This window comes from Rhineura floridana, chromosome 6 (assembly GCF_030035675.1).
Source record: "Rhineura floridana isolate rRhiFlo1 chromosome 6, rRhiFlo1.hap2, whole genome shotgun sequence".
NCBI lineage: Eukaryota > Metazoa > Chordata > Lepidosauria > Squamata > Rhineuridae > Rhineura > Rhineura floridana.
Genome location: NC_084485.1, coordinates 12,561,292 through 12,580,888, shown reverse-complemented (window position 1 = coordinate 12,580,888; position 19,597 = coordinate 12,561,292). Strand labels below are relative to the sequence as shown.

Sequence of the window (19,597 nt, the reverse complement as noted above, 5' to 3'; positions counted from 1 at the left end):
TATTTAGATATGCAAACCTAATTTGAGAATGCCTAAATGTACAAGGGAATGCATCCAAATGAAACGTACAACTTTTGTTCCAAAAATACATATTTCAGCACCAAAAATGATGCACTCCTAACTGTTCAGAAGGCAGTTTGTCATGACCCAAGGGTCAGTCTCCCCTCTCTCTCTGCAGGGAATGATGCTAGGGATTCAGAATGGCAGCAGAGGTTGGTCTATTTGGGTGCATGGGCACTGCCCAATCAACCTCATTCTGCCCCACTTGCCTGCCTTCTTACATCCAGTCCAGGAGGTGGCAGCAGTGGCGGTCAGCTTCCTCCTCCTCCCTGGTCTCAGCGTTGCCCTTGTAGAACTCAGCAGGGAGGAAGATGGGGACAGAACGAGAATTAGTTGGCTCTGCCTGTCATTGGCTCTGGTTCCACCTGCTGTTGGGCTCCCTGCCTTCTACTCTACCAGTTCCAATGGGAACCAGCCACCACAGCAGAAGGGATATCCCCAGGGCCAGCCCCAGAGGTATCTAAAACACCAGAAGCACATGTGCAAGAGGAGCCAGTTGTGCTACCACCTCTGTGGGCTGAGAAGGTCATATTGTTCTCCTCTGACTCTGAGGATTCTAGCTCAGAGCTCCTAGAAGAACCACAGCCTCCTCACTCTGTTGGAGTCAACAATGGCTAACCAGGCTGAGCCTTAAATAAGAGGAGCAGCTCTATCTCAGTAGCTAGCTCTGCCTTACATGAGCGTGACCAGCTGCTGAAACAACAACTGAGCTCTGTTCAGTCTCCAGCCCTGCATCCTGGAGCTGTCCATGGTGCCATTGCAGCATTGCCTCACCGCCATACTGCGGAGACCATTGCTTGAAATGCAACACGTTTCACACACATCAAGACACAGGCAAAGACTTGCAAAGAACTGCAGCCCAAATCTGCCACAAATGCAAGCCCGTGGGGTGGGTGGGATATAATCATTCATTCTGAGTGCGAACAGAGATTTCCCCTCCAAAACTGGAATTTTAAAAGGCGTCAAAGCGCTTAAAGGGAATGAAAAGAGAAGAAACCTATTTGGGGCAACAGGGACCCAAATAACACTGATATATCTGCAATGAAAGAGTTCAAGAAATTAATTTTCCACCCAAATCATGCTAGTAGGAGCCTGCAATGACTGATAGCCTTTTTTGGAGAGGCATTAAAGCACTGGATTGGATTCAGTTTACGAAAGAGTAATTTAATCCCCTTCTCTTTCTATCCTTACTCTCAATGTGAGCAGGCAACATTTTGTCCTATTAGGCCCTCTTGCCCACACTTTGATGTATGCACTCAGGTTCCCTTTGTGTGCATCCTCCGACACCTCTGCCCAGCACCTTTTGTTCTTACCACCACCTCCACCATTGTTGGCACCATCCAATCCTTCTCTTTGATGGCTCCTGGCTGCGTTCAGACTTCACCCTCACTCACCTTCGAAAGGCCGCCAACCTCCAAATAGAAGCAGATGATGAAGATGTTCCAGGTGACCCAGATGGCTGTCCAGATGGCATACTGAGAAAGGGGGAGAAAGGAGATGAGGGAAGTAAAGTTGCAGAAGAGCGGAGCGAATGAGTATAAACTCACTGAGGCTGTTATTGCACACGCAGATCATTCAGTTCCATGAGCTGAACAACATCAACGTCAGATTTCTGTCCTTCTGGTAGCCTGGTAGATTTTAACTAAAGACAAAGGGCTCATCTGCAGTATACATTTAAAGCAGCATTATACCACCTTAAATAGTCGTGGCTTCCCCCAAAGAATCCTGGGAAGTGTAGTTTCTTAAGGGTGTTAAGAGTTGTTCGGAGACCCCTATTTCCCCTCACAGAGCTACAATTCCCAGAGTTCCCTGGGAAGAGGGATTGACGATTAAACCACCCTGGGAGGAATAAGGATCTCCTAACAACTCTCAGCAGTTGAAGGGATAGCAGGAGGGGGATTGAGACTGCACGTCTACAGTTTGCAACTGGAAATACGACAGAGGTCCACTCTCTGCACTTTCCAAAAACTACTTTTGTTCTGATGGACACTCAGTCATGACTGTCTGCTTGGTATTCTTTTTGTTTTGTTTTAAATGTATCTGCTATTTTTTTGTGTTTTTAATTGTATTTTGCTCTTTTTATTGTACGTTGAGACAATTGTGCAGAAGTCGATTAATAAATTAATGATAATAATAATAAAATAAATGATAATGATAATGGCATACTACGCAATCACACAGGCCACCTGGACACAGTAGTGAGATGTGATGCAGTTCTATTTAAATTATAGTTGTTGTTATGTGCCTTCAAGTCGATTATGACTTATGGCGACCCTATGAATCAGTGACCTCCAAGAGCATCTGTCATGAACCACCCTGTTCAGATCTTGTAAGGTCAGGTCTGTGGCTTCCTTTATGGAGTCAATCCATATCTTGTTTGGCCTTCCTCTTTTTCTACTCCCTTCTCTTTTTCCAAGCATTATTGTCTTTTCTAGTGAAATGTCTTCTCATGATGTGTCCAAAGTATGATAACCTCATTTTCATCATTTTAGCTTCTAGTGACAATTCTGGTTTAATTTGCTCTAACACCAAATTATTTCTCTTTTTCGCAGTCCATGTTATGCGCAAAGCTCTCCTCCAACATTTCAAAGGAGTGGGTTTTTCTCTTATCTGCTTTTTTCACTGTCCAACTTTCACATCCATACATAGAGATCAGGAATACCATGGTCTGAATGATCCTGACTTTAGTGTTCAGTGATACATCTTTCCATTTGAAGACCTTTTCTAGTTCTCCCATAGCAGCCCTCCCCAGTCCTAGCTGTCTTCTGATTTCTTGACTATTGTCTCCATTTTGGTTAATGACTGTGCCAAGGTATTGATAATCCTTGACAAGTTCAATGTCCTCATTGTCAACTTTAAAGTTACATAAATCTTCTGTTGTCATTACTTTAGTCTTTTTGACGTTCAGCTGTAGTCCTGCTTTTGTGCTTTCCTCTTTCACTTTCATCAGCATTCATTTCAAATCATTACTGGTTTCTGCTAAAAGTATGGTATCGTCTGCATATCTTAAAATATCGATATTTCTCCCTCCAATTTTCACACCTTCATCTTGGTCCAATCCCACTTTTCATATGATATGTTCTGCTTATAGATTAAACAAATAGGATGATAAAATACACCCCTGTCTCACACCCTTTCCGATGGGGAACCAATCGGTTTCTCCATATTCTGTCCTTACAGTAGCCTCTTGTCCAGAGTACAGGTTGCGCATCAGGACAATCAGATGTTGTGGCACCCCCATTTCTTTTAAAGCATTCCATAGTTTTTCATGATCTACACAGTCAAAGGCTTTGCTGTAATAAATTTGCATCTACACATATGTGTTAGCATATGCAAATTTTATGCAACTCTGTGTCTTCTTTTGGGGGGGTGATGCATTTCCTCTTTGTTGGTCATGCGTTAAGTGCCAACTCTGCTCCTAATCCTCCTGTCCACCACATTTTCCTTGCTACCTCCACAGCTGCGAACGCTCTCCTGCCTTATAACATGGGTGGGGAACCTCCAGCCTGCAGACTAAACTTGGCCTGCCAGAACTCCCCATTTGTCTTGCAATGCTGATATAGGCAAGCCATTCCTACTCACCCTACGTCTGATGTCATACCTGAAATCAAGTGTGGGGCTGGTAAGGACAGGGTTTCAAAGGAACAACTGGCAGCTTAAAGTGAGATTGTTCCTTTGCACTTCCCATCAGCTTGAACGGAAACCACTTCTGCCTCCCAGCACTGCTCCTTTGGACCTCTGAAAACCAGAGGTTCAAACAGCAGTGCGGAGCTGTTTGAAAGCCCTTTTTGCAGAGGTTTAAAGAGCAGTGCAGGGCTGCTTGCAAAAGGGCTTCCAAACAGCCCACACTGTACTTTGAAGTCCTGACAATCAGAGCTTCAAAGCACAGCATTACCTACATCATAACGACGTCAGGTGACTTGACAGGTAGGCAGCGCTGCCCACCTATCTAATTTGGCTCTGGCCGAGGTGGGGAGAAAAAGATCAGGCCCATCAACCAAAAAAGGTTCCCCATCCCTCCTTTTTAATGAATTTCTTTCCACCTCCTCCCTCTATGCTGATGGTTAACCATCACAGCCTGTCCTTCAGCTTCAGCCCAGAGGATGATTCAACCAACATGTTTATTGGCCTATGTTCCATGCTTGCAGGAAAGGATTGACTAGCAGTCTGCACTTGCCTATATCATTGACAGCTGACTGAAGTTTATTACTTAACCAACAGGGCCAGTCAATGAGGATTCTCCCTCTTCAATAACTGGCAGTGATAACACCAGGCTTGGATGCAAGAGGGATGGAGGAGAGGGGGAGCTTTTAAATTAATCATCTGTCAGACACAGAAGCCTCCATGATATAGAGTGGATTTCTGGTATTCACTGTCTTTAGGAGCAGTTGTGGCTTCAGAGACAGTCAATACCATGGGCACAATCCTGCAGGGAGGTCTCCAGCTCCACCAAAATGAATCAGAGTTGTGCAAGAGCACTGCAGATATTTGGGGAAGGTTCTGTTCATTCTGGTGTGGAAGGAGAACTTTCCGGTTGCATCCTGACCTCTCTGATCCACCGAGTCAGGAACATTTAGCCTCGCTGCTATTTGGAGTTCCGCTACGCCACCAAGGCTCTAGCCAGCCAGTGTTCCACTGCTGGATGAGAAGACCAATGTTGGTGAAGCATGACTGGTTCACTTAATAGAAGACATTTACACAGGTCATGGCGCTTTAAACTGGCAATTAGAGTAATGGCCGCATGTACTGTTAACAACATGGTAATTTAATTTGTATCCAAAAGGTTGGGTAATAAAGTGAAACAGTCCGATTAAAATAAATTATGCACACTCTCTTGGAAGCAGCAAATGAAAGGGCATATTTGTTCATAATCTGGATTGTCCTGCTGTCAGCCAAGGTTTTGTTACAAGCATACCCACTATACAGAGAAAAGTAAGAGTGTGTGTCACATTTAGTAGCCATGCTTATTAATTTGAATGGGTCTACTCTGAGTAAAATACAATTGGATGCTACCCATACACACTATACACAGATATATATGCGTGCTCATACACACACACAGTTACAGACCAAGAATCAAATAAGTTACGCATCCATGTAGAGAATTATGTGCACTACTAACATTACCGACTTGTCTTCCCTGAAGAAACAAGACACTGCTTTGGTTAAAAGTGGCTTGCCTCTTTGGCAATGGGAAATGGAGACAGGGTCACTTGTGAAGTTTTTGCTGTGCACTTTAAAGCCACCCCACCATATTCACAGCATATCAAAGGCCTTAAGTGCCAGATCTGGAGATTTCTTATAAGATAGGAAATTTTCATTTAATTTGCAATTAGATTTTTACTGCTAGGAGGGAAAGAGGTCACAGAATAAAATGTTGTGTGTACATGGCTCACATAGTAGTTAAATGATAATTGGTGACATGGGATTTGAACTCTGGTTTTAAGCACCATTCATTCAAAGCACATTAGTCCATCTCCCAAGAATTTCCCCTAAGAGCCAGTCTTAAATGCATCTTTTAGGATCATTTAAAAACAACAACCCCTTTGCCACTTACCACCACAATGTAGCGTGGTCTATACTGGATTGTTCCAAACAGGCCAAGGATGACAATGATGATGTGGAGGAAATTGGCAAGAATTGGAGCCCACTGGTATCCCAGGAAATCAAACACTTGTCTCTCTAAGGCAGCCAGCTGTAAAAGAAAGAGAAAGAGATGATGCATAGCAAGTTCAAGGCTTGTAATGAAAATCATTGTTTTTCAAAGACTGGAATCCTTTCCCTGTTGTGGGGAAAATGTCATAATCATATGGAAATTATTAAACTGTATGTAGCAAATTTAGGTTGCACAGTTAAAGAGAATATATATTTTTCTTTGTTTATTCAGAGCATTTGTACCTTGCTCTTCAGCCAAAAAGGCTCCCAGAGTGGCTTACATACAATCCATTAGAATAAGACAGCCTGCCTGCAGGCTTGCAATCTTAAAAACATGACACACAAGGAAAAACGGACAAGGAGGGAAGAGAAAAAAAGGAAACCTGGGCACCAGTTCTTAAATAGTAGATTTTGCAATGGTCAGCTGGCATGTAAACAGTTTTGGGGTAAGGGGGTGCTGGTTTTCCAGCAGAGCTGATGGAATGAGCCTTTCCTCTCATCTCTCCCATGGAGGCAGCCAAATCCGCTTTCTAAAAAGAAACGGAGTGTTTGTGGTAAGAAAAGAGATGGAAAAATGTACTGGGAAGTGTAGGATATCGTCGACATCGACCAATGTCATGTGACCTCCATGCAAACAAACTGGAATGAATGATTTATAAACCGTGGCACTGTATAACCTCTGTGCAAATTTTGTGCAAGCAAATTAGGACGAATGCTCAATAAGCAGGCCCTCTGTCTAGTTTTTATTTACTCCACAACCTCTAAAGGTTCACCATACTCCAAGGCAAATTTTGCACCCAACAAACTCAAAACTGTTATGTTCAACAATAGATTAAGCAAGGCAATAAAAACACACACCCAATTTCCTTTGCAGCACTTTGCCCGTACACTAGTTGATTCTGCATTATTTTGAACCTGATACTTGAGGGCTGTTTGTGGATTTGTTGCGTGTTTTGCAAAAAAGGGGGGGCTCCCCCCCCGCTCCAGGGGGCAATGTGGTGCCAGACGGCCCAAGAGGATAAGCAAGGAACAGCAGGGTTGTGAGTGAAGAGAACAGGACAGGCAAAAGGAAGTACTTCTTTACTCAGCGCATAGTTAAACTATGGAATTTGCTCCCACAAGATGCAGTAATGGCCACCAGCTTGGATGGCTTTAAAAGAAGATTAGACAAATTCATGGAGGACAGGGCTATCAATGGCTACTAGCCGTGATGGCTGTGCTCTGCCACCCTAGGCAGAGGCAGCATGCTTCTGAAAACCAGTTGCCAGAAGCCTCAGGAGGGGAGAGTGTTCTTGCACTCGAGTCCTGCTTGCGGGCTTCCCCCAGGCACCTGGTTGGCCACTGTGAGAACAGGATGCTGGACTAGATGGGCCACTGGCCTGATCCAGCAGGCTCTTCTTATGTTCTTATGAGAAGCAATGAGAAATGGCAAAACCAAGGGACAAAGGACAGAGATTAGGACCCAGGGAAACCTCTGCCCACCAACAAGAGAATCTGCAGCACCTGGGGAAGACAGTAGCAATGGGTGGAGCTACAGGGAAAGAAAATGCTTTAGAGGAAGTAACAGATCTGAACAAAGTAGAAGTGGCAAGTCAAGTGCTTGGTCTTGACCAATTGTGGGTGTCAAATTGGAGGTAATGAGCACAGTAGACACTCTGGCAGGGCCCAGCCATAGGAGCCATCAAGTGGAAGCCAGGAATGACCATCAACACCCAGGCAAAGTTCCAACCTAAACAGGAAGACTTTATAGCACTTCCTCTTAGAGATGGCCAGTCTGGGTAGGTGGATCTGCTTTTGTGCTGAGGAATCCTTTATTGCCCAGGGAGATGCTCTAACACTGGGTTGGGGGACCTTTTTCCGTCAAGGGCTACATTTCCTTGGGGGTAATCTGTCAGAGGTAGCATCCTGGCAATGTCTGGCTAACCCCTTTGGAATCAGACTTGGGATAACTGATGTCCTTTTCTCTGTTGTTTTTAACGCAAAATGTGTGCACAGTACACAGATGAGACTACAGCTCTCACGGGTCTCTAGGTCTCTACGAGGCATCGCTAGGCATGGCTACTCAAGCAGAGACATTATTGCAACAATCTGACATGCCCCAAGGACTCCTTACATAGGATCGAGGTAGGCACACTGTTTGTGCGGGAACCGTCTCTTGGACCAAGACTGGGCAAGCCACTGGGAACTCCTACGAGGAGGCTCAACTTGTTGGCGCTTGCACAGGTAGCAGCATGTCCTTGGCAACAGAGGCAGAGATGCCTTGGCCAGTTTGCTCTTGGGGTCCTTCTGCAAGCCCTCCCACCGTTCTACAGAGCCACCTGCAAGAGGAGGGGGATTAGGACGCAATTCAGGAGGCAACACATTCTCTGGACACAGGGCAGGTAAGGTCAGGCTGTCCACTCTGCCTCATCCTCAACAAGCCATACCTCAGGGTCAGAGCTGTCGCTTGGCAAGCTACTGAGATCTTCCTCTGCTGGTGACTTTCCACAGAGGGGCAGCTGGGCACAGAGTTGTCGGTTCTTGGTTCTAGCCCCTTCCTGACATGTTTCCTTTGCTGCCTTTTTGTTCTTGAGGCCCTCTAAGGCCACATTCACATCATCCATTTATTCCACAATTAAAATGTAAATGTACTGCCTTCAAGTCTGTTCCGACTTATGGCGACCCTATGAATAGGGTTTTCATGAGGCTGAGAGGCAGCGACTGGCCCAAGGTCACCCAGTGAGCTTCATGGCTATGTGGGGATTTGAACCCTGGTCTCTCAGGTCGTAGTCCAACACCTTAACCACTACACCACACTGGCTCCCTTATTCCATTATTATTCCACTTTAAAAAGTCATGGCTTCCCTCAATGAATCCTGGGAAGTGTAGTTTGTGAATAGTGCTGAGAGCTGTTAGGAGACCACTATTTCCATCACAAAGCTACAACTGCTGGTGTGACTTAATAGTCAGTCCCTTGTCTCAGAGAACTCTGGGAATTGTAGCTGGGGGAGGGGATTAGGATTCCCCTGACAACTCTCAGCACCCTTCAGAAGCTACACTTCCTAGGATTCTTTGGGGGAAGCCATGACTGTTTAAAGTGGAATGATAGTGGAATAAATGGATGCTGTGAATGTAGCCCAGATATCCTTTTTACTACACATTTACGATGCAATGTACTCATGATGCTAGTGGGGTGGTCAGACGTGATCCCGCTTTCGATACTGTTTGTGCCTACCAAAGTTTTGGGGCTATTCCGCTACTTCATTTCCAGTGTATCCCATAACTTCCTGCTGAAATCCCATAACTTTTTATACAACAAATGTTCTGGTTTATTTTCGTTCCACTTTTGTTGCGCCATAGCCCCTGTGGACAGCACAATAATGTGGTAGCATTGGGGAAGCATCACCAAACAACTAATAGAGCAGAATAAATCCACTACTAACACACTATTGTTGTGACAAGAGCATGTTGCAGAATATGCCTGCAATAAAACACCAGTTTTGAGGGGGGGCCTTGACTTTCTCCTAGCTCCCTTTTCTCTTAGCGGGGGGGGGTGAAGTAGGCTGCAGGCAACACAGCAGAGCACTGGATTTTAAAAACAGAAGGAATCAGCATCACACAAGGCAATAACCCATAACCAGTCGTGGCTGATGCCCTTCCTGGTTAGGTGGAAGGCAGGAGACCAACAGGTGGAGCCAGCATCAATGACAAGCAGAACCCCTGACTGATTGTAAGTAAGAAGGCAGGCAGGTGTGGGTTGGCTGAGGGCAGACTGTGATTGGTGGGGTGTTGCTCCACTTGCCCTAACAGGCCAGCCTCCACTGGTGTGGCCTGAGGTGAGCTACTGTGCATGGCTACTATGCTGGGCAACTGGTTGGCCATGTGAGAACAGGATGCTGGACTAGATGGGCCTTTGTGCCACATCCAGAGGGGCTCTCCTTGTGCTGTTATGGATTTGTGCACATGTGCTGCTGCATCAAAGCTTCCGCTGGTACAACAGGGAAAGGCAACAACGATTCTCATGGCACGTTTTAAGACTCACCAACTTTATTCTAGAATAAACCTTCATGGACTAGAGTGCACTTCATCAGCCTCACAGACCAGACTCCACTGTCCATAACCATGCAGCTCTGCTATTGCGCTGCTCCCATTCATTTTAACAGGCTTGTGCAGGAGAACTTCCCCAGAGATCATGCCCACTGTCTCTTCTCTTGTCTCTTGGTCCAAAATGCAGCAGCCAGATTACTAGCTGGGGTTCCCTTTAGAACTCATAACTTCAGTTTTAAAACTGCTGCACGTTAGTGCTTAAAGGCCTGAATGACTTTAATGACTGAATGACTTAGGGGGTTGGACTTGATGGCCTTGATGGTCCAACTCTACTATTCTATGATTCTAGGTCCCAAATATCTGAAAGACTGCCTCCTTCCCTACAGACCCTCTCGAGCATTGAGATCAGCAAAGGGGGCCCTTTTGGTAGTTCAACCACACTTGGAGGTTCGGGGATGGAACTCCTTTCCCGCTTAAGTGCTCCTGGCAACTTCATTGTACAACTTTTGGTGAATGATGAAAACACACCTCTTTACCCTGGCCTTTGACACCCGAGATGTATATTTTTAGGACCCACCCTATTTTCCTGTGAGGTTGTTTTTAATTGTTTTAATTATGTGTTTTAAAATTGTTGTAACCCTACCTGGGATCTTTGGGTGAGGGGCAGTAAATAACTACTACTACTACTAACAACAACAACAACAATAATAATACATTGGATGTAGCTAACAATCATCCTCTCTCTCTTCTTTCTTTGTTGGCTTTGAAAGCTTTATTCTTCAACTCCAAGGGATCAACTTTAATTAAACAGCCAGACAGGGACCATCAGCAATCTCACAAGAAGCACGCAAGCTACTGAATGAACAAGTTCCTTACCTGGGAAAGTGGAGCTGGAAAGCTATTATTCATTTCAAAATCAATTTTCTCTGCATCATCAGAGCCAGTGGCAATATGTTAAGCCCTTAATCTTTCATTAGAAGGATCAAAGCACAAACAGTAGCAGCATTTAGGAGCCCTGGGTCCTGGTTGGCTGGCTGGAGGACACATGACCGCAATCAGTTTATCCAATCAGGCATTTAATTGGCTTTGTTTGTTACGTTAAGCCTAGAAATGTAGATAAAGTGCTGGCACCTCCGTATATTAGTTTACCTATTAAGCAAGAAAATCCTCCGGTGTTATATGCTGCAGAGAGATAACCCCCACACCTTCAGGGTTTTATTTTGCAAGATGGAGTTTGACTTTGCTGCCTGCTTACAATCACTGGAGCAAAAGGGTAGCAGGAACCAAAGCAGCCACTATATTTAGATTCAGGACAGACAAAAGGAAGTACTGCTTCACATAGCACTAGTTAAACTATGGAATTCACCCCCTCAAGATGTCGCTATGGCCATCAACTTGGATGACTTTAATTTTATTTATTTATTTATATCCCGCCCTTCCTCCTGAAGGAGCCCTCAGTGGCAAATGTGTCAACAAAACAATTTAACAAGAAAAAGAAAACATTCTAAAATGAGTTTAAAACATGCTAAAACACAGTTACCCTCCTCTTCGGATGCACACCTTAACGTGGTGAAGGGGTTTGAGTGTGTTGAAGAAGCTGAGAGCAAAGCCGACAGGAGTCTCGACCAAGAGGCTAGACTCCTAGCAGGGGCACCCACGGCGGAATGGTCAAAGCTGAAACACCAGACTAAGGTGCATCCAAACTCAGAGGAAGGCAATGGTAAACCGCCTCTGAATATCTCTTACCATTAAAACCCTATGAACTGAGTATCCAATATGAAACATGAGATAGTGCTGAAAGATGAGACCCTCAGGTCAGAAGGCACTCACTGAGCTACTGGGGAAGAACAAAGGACAAGTATGAGTAGCACTGTGACTAATGACACAGCTGGGTCAAAGCCGAAAGGAAGCCCAGAGGCTGATGCGCGCAGATGCGAAAGGAGTCCAGAGTTGTACGACGCACACAATAGGAACATGGAATGTAAGAAGCATGAACCAGGGAAAGTTAGAAATTGTCAAGCAAGCAATGGAACGCATCAGCATTACAATACTTGGCGTGAGTGAACTAAAATGGATGGGAATGGGACATTTCCAATCAGGCAACTACAAAATATTTTATGCAGGAAATGAGCAATTAAGAAGAAATGGGGTTGTTTTAATAGTGAGAAGTGATGTAGCAAGAGCAATTAGGAGCTACAACGCAAGGTCTGAGCGAGTGATATCAATGAGATTAAATGGGAAAGCTATCAACATAACCATCATCCAAGTCTATGTTTCAACGGCAAACTCAGAAGAAGAGGAATTGGAGAGATTTTACACAGAACTACAGGAAGAAATTGATCACACACCAAAACAAGATGTGCTGATAATCATGGGGGACTGGAATGCAAAAGGAGGGAACAGAGAAAAAATAGGAATTGTGAGGAAATGGGGCCTACGAGACAGAAACGAAGCAGGAGAAAGACTTACTGAATTCTGTGAAGCCAATAATTTGTTTCTTGCAAACACCTTTTTGATCAACCAAAAAGATGACTGTACATGTGGACATCACCAAATGGCCAATATGGGAATCAAATTGATTATATAATTGGGAGCAGAAGATGGAGAAGTTCCATACTTTCTGCAAAAACAAGACCAGGAGCAGACTGTGGTACAGATCATGAACTGGTCACATCGAAAATCAGAGTAAAGCTAAAGAAGACCAACAAAGCAATCATAATGCCAAAATGCAATTTAAATAACATCCCAGAAGCATATAAAGATCAAATAAGGAACAGGTTTGAGGCTTTAAACTTAGTTGACAGAGAACCAGAAGAACTATGGAATGAAGTCAGAGACGTTATCAGAGAAGAATGCAAAAAGACAATACCTCTAGTTAAAAAGAGAGAAAGACCCCAATGGTTAACTGAAGAAACTCTTCAAATGGTTAAAGAGAAAAGGAAAGCAAAAGCAAAGGGCGATAGAAACACAGTCAGAACCCTAAAAGCAATAATACAGGGACTAGTACATAGGGACAAAGAGAACTATTATAATAGTTACTGTATAGAAATAGAAGAGGACAACAAAAAGGGTAGAACAAGAGCCCTGTTCCAAAAGATTAGAGAAATGAAAGGGAAATTTAAACCAAGAGTAGGGACTGACCAAGATGAAATAAAAGGAAGATGGAAGCAATACAATGAAGAAGTCTATAAAAGAGATGCCAGGATGGCAGATTCATTCACGGAGGAACCATATGATGAAGAACCAGAAATTTTAGAATGTGAGGTGAAGCTGCTCTTAAAATACTCGGAAGAAACAAATCACCAGGAATAGATGACAAACCAATAGAGTTGCTACAAGCTACTGAGACGGAATTTTGACTAAAATCTGTCAAGAAATATGGAAAACTAAACAATGGCCCACAGACTGGAAGCATTCCATATACATCCCAATTCCAAAGAAAGGGGATCCCAGGGAATGCAGTAATTATTGAACTATTGCCTTAATATCCCATGCAAGTAAAGTAATACTCAAGATTCTACAACAAAGGTTCTTGCCATATATGGAGCGAGAAATGCCAGACGTCCAAGCTGGATTTAGAAAGGGAAGAGGTACCAGAGATCATATCGCAAACATACGTTGGATAATGGAACGGACCAAGGAATTTCAGAAGAAAATCACCCTGTGCTTTATAGATTACAGCAAAGCCTTTGACTGTGTAGATCATGAAAAACTATGGAATGCTTTAAAAGAAACGGGGGTGCCACAGCATCTGATTGTCCTGATGCGCAACCTATACTCTGGACAAGAGGCTACTGTAAGGACAGAATATGGAGAAACCGACTGGTTCCCCATCGGAAAGGGTGTGAGACAGGGGTGTATTTTATCACCCTGTTTATTTAATCTGTAAACAGAACATATCATACGGAAAGCAGGATTGGACCAAGATGAAGGAGGTGTGAAAATTGGAGGGAGAAATATCAATAATTGAAGATATGCGGACGATATCATACTACTAGCAGAAACCAGTAATGATTTGAAACGAATGCTGATGAAAGTTAAAGAGGAAAGCACAAAAGCAGGACTACAGCTGAATGTCAAAAAGACTAAAGTAATGACAACAGACGTTTTATGCAACTTTACAGTTGACAATGAGGACATTGAACTTGTCAAGGATTATCAATACCTTGGCACAATCATTAACCAAAATGGAGACAATAGTAAAGAAATCAGAAGAAGGCTAGGACTGGGGAGGGCAGCTGTGAGAGAACTAGAAAAGGTCATAAATGTAAAGATGCATCACTGAATACTAAAGTCAGGATCATTCAGACCATGGTATTTCTGATCTCTATGTATGGATGTGAAAGTTGGACAGTGAAAAAAGCTGATAAGTGAAAAATCAACTCGTTTGAAATGTTGCTTCCGGACTTCCGGGAAGGGTGACTTCGCTTGTGCCTGCTTTTGAGACGGGCTCCCGCCTCACAAGAAGCTTATTCAGATATAAATCAGTCAGAACATTTTTTTTTTTGACTGATGAAATTTCTCCCGGGCAGGGAGAAACGTAGAGATCAACCTCAAAAGCCTGTTTTTGTTGGGAGGACTGCATTTCATTAATTTATGAGAAAAGGTCCAGCCAGCAATGCCGGACGGACTTCCGAACAAGCTCTATCTGATTAATGCGATACGTTTATCTTTTCTTCAAAGAGAAAACGGACTAACAGGCAAGCACCCTTCTTTCTTTTTTTTACTTGGTTTAAATTGTTGCAGCAAAAAGAGATTTGTCAAATGAATCAGCTTTAAAGAACTTCTGGGTGAGCTATAACTCTTCTCTGTTATTCACGAAATTAACAGCTTATCTCTGTTTCTATTGCAAAAAGCTGTCCTGGAAGTGCATTCTAAAGATATAAACAGAAGAGGGATTTCTATTCCGAGGAGAAAAAAATAAAAAATATGAACTTTGGAACATTATATTGTCTGGGACTATTCTCTTTTTGGTCTATTTTATTTTGACGAATCTGCTTCTTCACGACGCCACTAACTGTTTTGATGCTAGGAACTAAATTTGTTTTGTATTCTTGAACATAGAGAGATAAGGCAGGCTGCTCTGTTTATACTGTGATGTCATCAAGCCTGGAATATTAACCCAATTGTTGCTGAAATAAGAAGTGGTTCTTTATTTTTGTTTTGTTTTGTTTTCGTGGTTTTAAAAATGGCAATCAAGAAAGTGGCTGAGAATCTGGAAGTAATTATGTTTCAGAAAATAATGGATGAGATTGAGATAACGAAACAAACCCTGCGACAGGGCAGTAAGGAGCTGAAAACTGAACTGAGCAAAATGACGCAGGAGCTTAAAGAAATAGGGGATCCTGTGAGAGAGGAGAATGAGATCAGAGATGAGAAAAGAAAAAATAAAGGGAAGATACAAGCCCTGGAGATTGGAACAAATGTGGAATTGGAAAAAGATCTGGAGTTTATGGATATTAGAAATAAAATCTACTGTTTGGAATTTAACGTTATCTCTGAAGAAATTAATGAAGATATTAGAGATAAAGTTATCAATGGCTTGGATAATTTTCTGGACTGGAATGACGTGATGGAGCTTGATATAGAGAAAATCTATGGAATTAACTGCAGCCATGTGACAATGGAAAAACTCTCAAGAGATGAGCCAGTGAATTTTGTAAAAAAGAAGAACAGAGATATGACTTTACAACAATATTTCAGCAACTTATTCAGAATTGATGGCAAGAAAATATTTGGGATAGAGGAAATTCCCATCAGACTCTTATTATATGACTATGGCTATCACAGCAAGATTATTATGGAATACTGATAATGGAAGATTGGACACTGAAATTACTGGACTTAACAGGACTACTGAAGATGGAAGATGGAATTAATATGGATAATGGAATAATGGCTATTGAAATTATTGGACTTAACAGATTTGATGAGATGGATTAATCGATATGTTTATTTGGACTATGGTTATGACAATAAGATTATTATTATTATTAACGAGATGGATTAATCGACATGTTTATTTGGAGAAAAATTGACAGATATATTTCTTAAAGAATTGAAACCTCTCTTTGACTTTTTGTGGAAAGAATAAAGTAATGGCTATGAGATTTGATGATTAATTAAGATAACTACTGGAGGAAAGTGATTTTATAATATAATTTAAGAGACAGGATTGTTATATATTGTAGACCTATAACTGATCTGCGACAAATGGGAAGTCAACATTTTATTTTTTTGTTTAATCATTTTTGTTTTGTTTTTTGTCTTTGAATGTTTTATGATTTTGTTTTGTTTGTTTTATGGAAATTTGAATAAAAATTATTGTAAAAAATAAAATAAAATAAAATAAAATAAATGTGGTGTTGGAGAAGAGCTTTGCGCATACCATGGACTGCAAAAAAGACCAATAATTGGGTGTTAGAACAAATTAAACCAGAACTGTCACTAGAAGCTAAAATGATGAAACTGAGGTTATCATACTTTGGACACATAATGAGAAGACATGATTCATTAGAAAAGATAATAATGCTGGGAAAAACAGAAGTAGAAAAAGAGGAAGGCCAAACAAGAGATGGATTGATTCCATAAAGGAAGCCACGGACCTGAAGTTACAAGATCTGAGCAGGGTGGTTCATGACAGATGCTCTTGGAGGTCACTGATTCATAGGGCCGCCATAAGTCGTAGTCAACTTGGAGGCACATAACAACAACAAAACACAGTTACAGTTAAAAACATTATTTCATCAGTGATCTTCAGATTGCCAGGAACAGTCGCCTTCAGGTATCAAATGCTTGTATAAATATCGTCCAAGTTCATGCAGGATAAAGGCTATCAATGGCCATTAGCCACAATGGCTATATTCTTCCTCTATGATCAGAGGCAGTATGCCTCCGAATGCCAGTTGCTAGAAATAGGCTATCAATCGCTAATGGTCATCTGGATATATTTGTCCTCCAGGATCAGAGCTAGCATGCTTCTGAGTACCGATTGCTAAGAATCACAAGTGGGAAGAGTGTTGTTGCACCCAGGTATTGCTTGTGAGCCTCCTGTAGGCAGAACAGGAATCTGGACTAGATGGGTCTTTGGCCTCTTTAAAAGTTATGCAGGAGGAACGGAGAATTCCACCTTGTGGTTTTTCCCATTACAGGGTTGCAAGAACACCTGCACTTGGCTGACTTTCTCTTCTCTTAAAGATACAGGATCAGTCTCAGGCCCTGAACCTGGCAACCCTAATATATATATCCCACCCTGCCTGCTAGAAAACACTAAAAACACTCTAAAACATCTTAAAAACCAAAGACTATAAAACATATTAAAACAAAGCATCTTTAAAAACATATTAAAACAAAACATCTTTGAAAATATCTTTTTGAAAAAAGCTTCAAGAACATCTTAAAAAAGTAATTCCAGTGCAGATGCAAACTGAAATAAGGTCTCTAGTGAAAAGGCTTGTTGAAAGAGGAAGGTCTTCTTATGAAAAAAAACCCTTCCCTATAGACCCTCACAGGTGTTAAAATCAGCAGAGGAGGCCCTCTTGGTAGCTCCATTACCCTCAGAAATTTGGAAGTGGGTGGTCTAGGAGAGGGCATTCTCTGGGGCAGCCTCTAAGTTGAAGAATTTCCTTGCCACAGAAATGCATCTGACACCTTCATTGTATATCTTATGTTCTATGCTGAAGACCCCTGATTCATGATGAAGAGTCACTGATTCATAGGGTCGCCATAAGTCGTAATCGACTTGAAGGCACATAACAACAACATGCTGAAGACACACTTCTTTACCCTGACCTTTGACACCTGACATATCTATTTCTAAAACCACCTCCTTCTTCTGACTGAACATTGTTTTAACTGATTTTAATATTGTATTTTTAAGGTGGAGGGCAGGTAACAAATCCTGGAAATAAACAAATAAAGCATAGCAAAATGGACTTAGGCCAGGGCTGGGAAACATGTAGCTCTCCAGATGTTGATGGCCTCCAGCTCCCATCAGCCGCAGTCACCATGGTTAATGGCCAGGGATGATGGGAGGTGTAGTCTAGTACTATGCCAAAATCTGCCCTCCAGTTTCTCAAAAGTTTTCTTCCCCTGTGAAAGAGGTTTCTGTTTTTTCTACATCATTCTCAGCAGGGCACTTTAGAATTTTGGTGGGTGCTGGGTTTTGAGTTTCCCTTATCATTGCAAGGTAGCTAAGGGTGGTGTGGGTTTTTGCTTTCTTTCCAGAAAACACCCCTCCAGCACCTTGCAGCCTCCCCAGCTGCCAGCACTTCCTAATCTGGAAAAGGCTTTGAATGAAACTGGGCTTTGAATGAAACGCAGGCACCTGGGAAGGCTGCAGAATGGAGAATACCTGGTGAGATGATTTGTAGAATGAAAGAAAGGCTATTCACAAAATCCCTTGCCAGCATCGAAAGCATACAGCAGAAACCTGCACTTCACCCATGAGACTTTCACCAAAATTTTCTCTCCCCTTTAATAATTTTCAAACACGGTATCTTTTCTCATTAATCGATGGTGAATGGTTTGGAGGTGGGGCGGGGAGGCAGGAGACATTTTGGCACATCACTGCTGCAGTTCAACACCTTCTGGAGAGCCACAGGTTCCTCAGCCCTGATTCAGACCAACAGAGTTGGATTTGAATTCAAATCCCTGCCCAGGAACCTTGGCTCAGTCACTATCTTTCATCCTAACCTCCCTCACAGGGTTGTTGTGGGGATTAAAAGAGTGACTTATGCCCTGAATTCCTAGGAGGAAAGGTAGAATAAAAATACAAGAAAAGTCCCTCGTGTGTTTAAGAGTTGGCTGATGCTCCTCTTTTACGAAGGAAAATGCTTTGTGATGACCAATGGCTGTCAGCAAGTAAATGAAAGAGTAAAGAAAATTCTCCATTCACATGGATGGGGATTTTCCCCTGTCATGACTGTAAATCATAATCTGACTCATAGGAAACAACGGAGCATATGTCCCTGTAAAAGAACTACTACTATCAAACAAGGCTAAAACCTGATTAACTTTTTCAATCAATTATTTCGCTGAGTTTTACTTAATTAATCTGTCAATTAAATGTGCATAAATTTGCATACGATGAAACAATACTTCTGAGACGAGAGTCTGTCTTTCTAGCTGAGGTACATGCTTTATCACAGTCATCATTGTAGGCATTCATTCCCCTCCCCATGTGAAAGAAGGGGGGTGAAATGTCTCTTCAAATGGTGCTTGCCATCTGCAGTTTTTAAATTGCATTTTTATTCTGTTAAGGATAAATAATGCTCTTTTAAAAAAATAAATCTGCTGTCTGATTTATTGGCAGCAACTTTTTAATTGATCGATGAAAATTAATTGAACACTGCAGCTCTACTTGTAAAGCATTCATGAAGTGATGGGCATATTTTTGTATGTTCCCAAGAGAAGCCTCTTGGCTACAAGTGTGGTGTAGCGGTTCAGAGTGTCAGACTGGGACGGGGGAGACCAGGGTTCAAATCCCTGCTCAGCCATGAAGCTCACTGGGTGACCTTGGGCCAGTCACTGTCTCTCAGCCTAACCTACCTCACAGGGTTGTTGTGAGGATATAATCGGGAGGGGGAGGACTATGTTAGAGGAAAGGTGGGATATAAATGTAATAACAAATAAAATAAATAAAAGAAGGCAACATCCAAGTTTCAAGGCAGCGTGCCGTAGTGAATACCTCCTGCTGCTGCTGCTGCTGCTGCTGCTGCTGCTGCTAGGAAGTGATAACACAGGAGGGCTCCTGTCTTCCCAGCCCTGCCTGTGAGGTCTTGGAGGTGTCTGATTGGCCACTGCAGGAAGAAGGATCCTGGACTAGATGGCCTGTTGGTCTGATCCCAGTGGGGCT

General features: G+C 42.6%; 1 protein-coding gene across 5 annotated transcripts in view; it reads right to left on the bottom strand.

Annotated features, from left to right (window-relative positions):
* The window catches only part of NKAIN4 (sodium/potassium transporting ATPase interacting 4), a 153,539-nt gene that overhangs the window by 68,219 nt on the left and 65,723 nt on the right, over positions 1-19,597 (bottom strand). For 4 of the 5 annotated variants that reach the window (XR_009763194.1, XM_061630257.1, XM_061630255.1 and 1 more), the window contains exons 2-3: positions 5,618-5,755; positions 1,455-1,535 (exon numbers count right to left, since the gene is read on the bottom strand). Coding sequence is in view for 4 of the 5 variants with exons in the window: in XM_061630257.1 (XP_061486241.1) it covers positions 1,455-1,535; positions 5,618-5,755 (219 nt within the window). In the remaining variant the exon portion in view is untranslated. Of the gene's footprint in view, positions 1-1,454; positions 1,536-5,617; positions 5,756-10,617; positions 10,762-19,597 lie in introns of those variants that run through there. The other variant, XM_061630256.1, reaches the window with a different exon arrangement.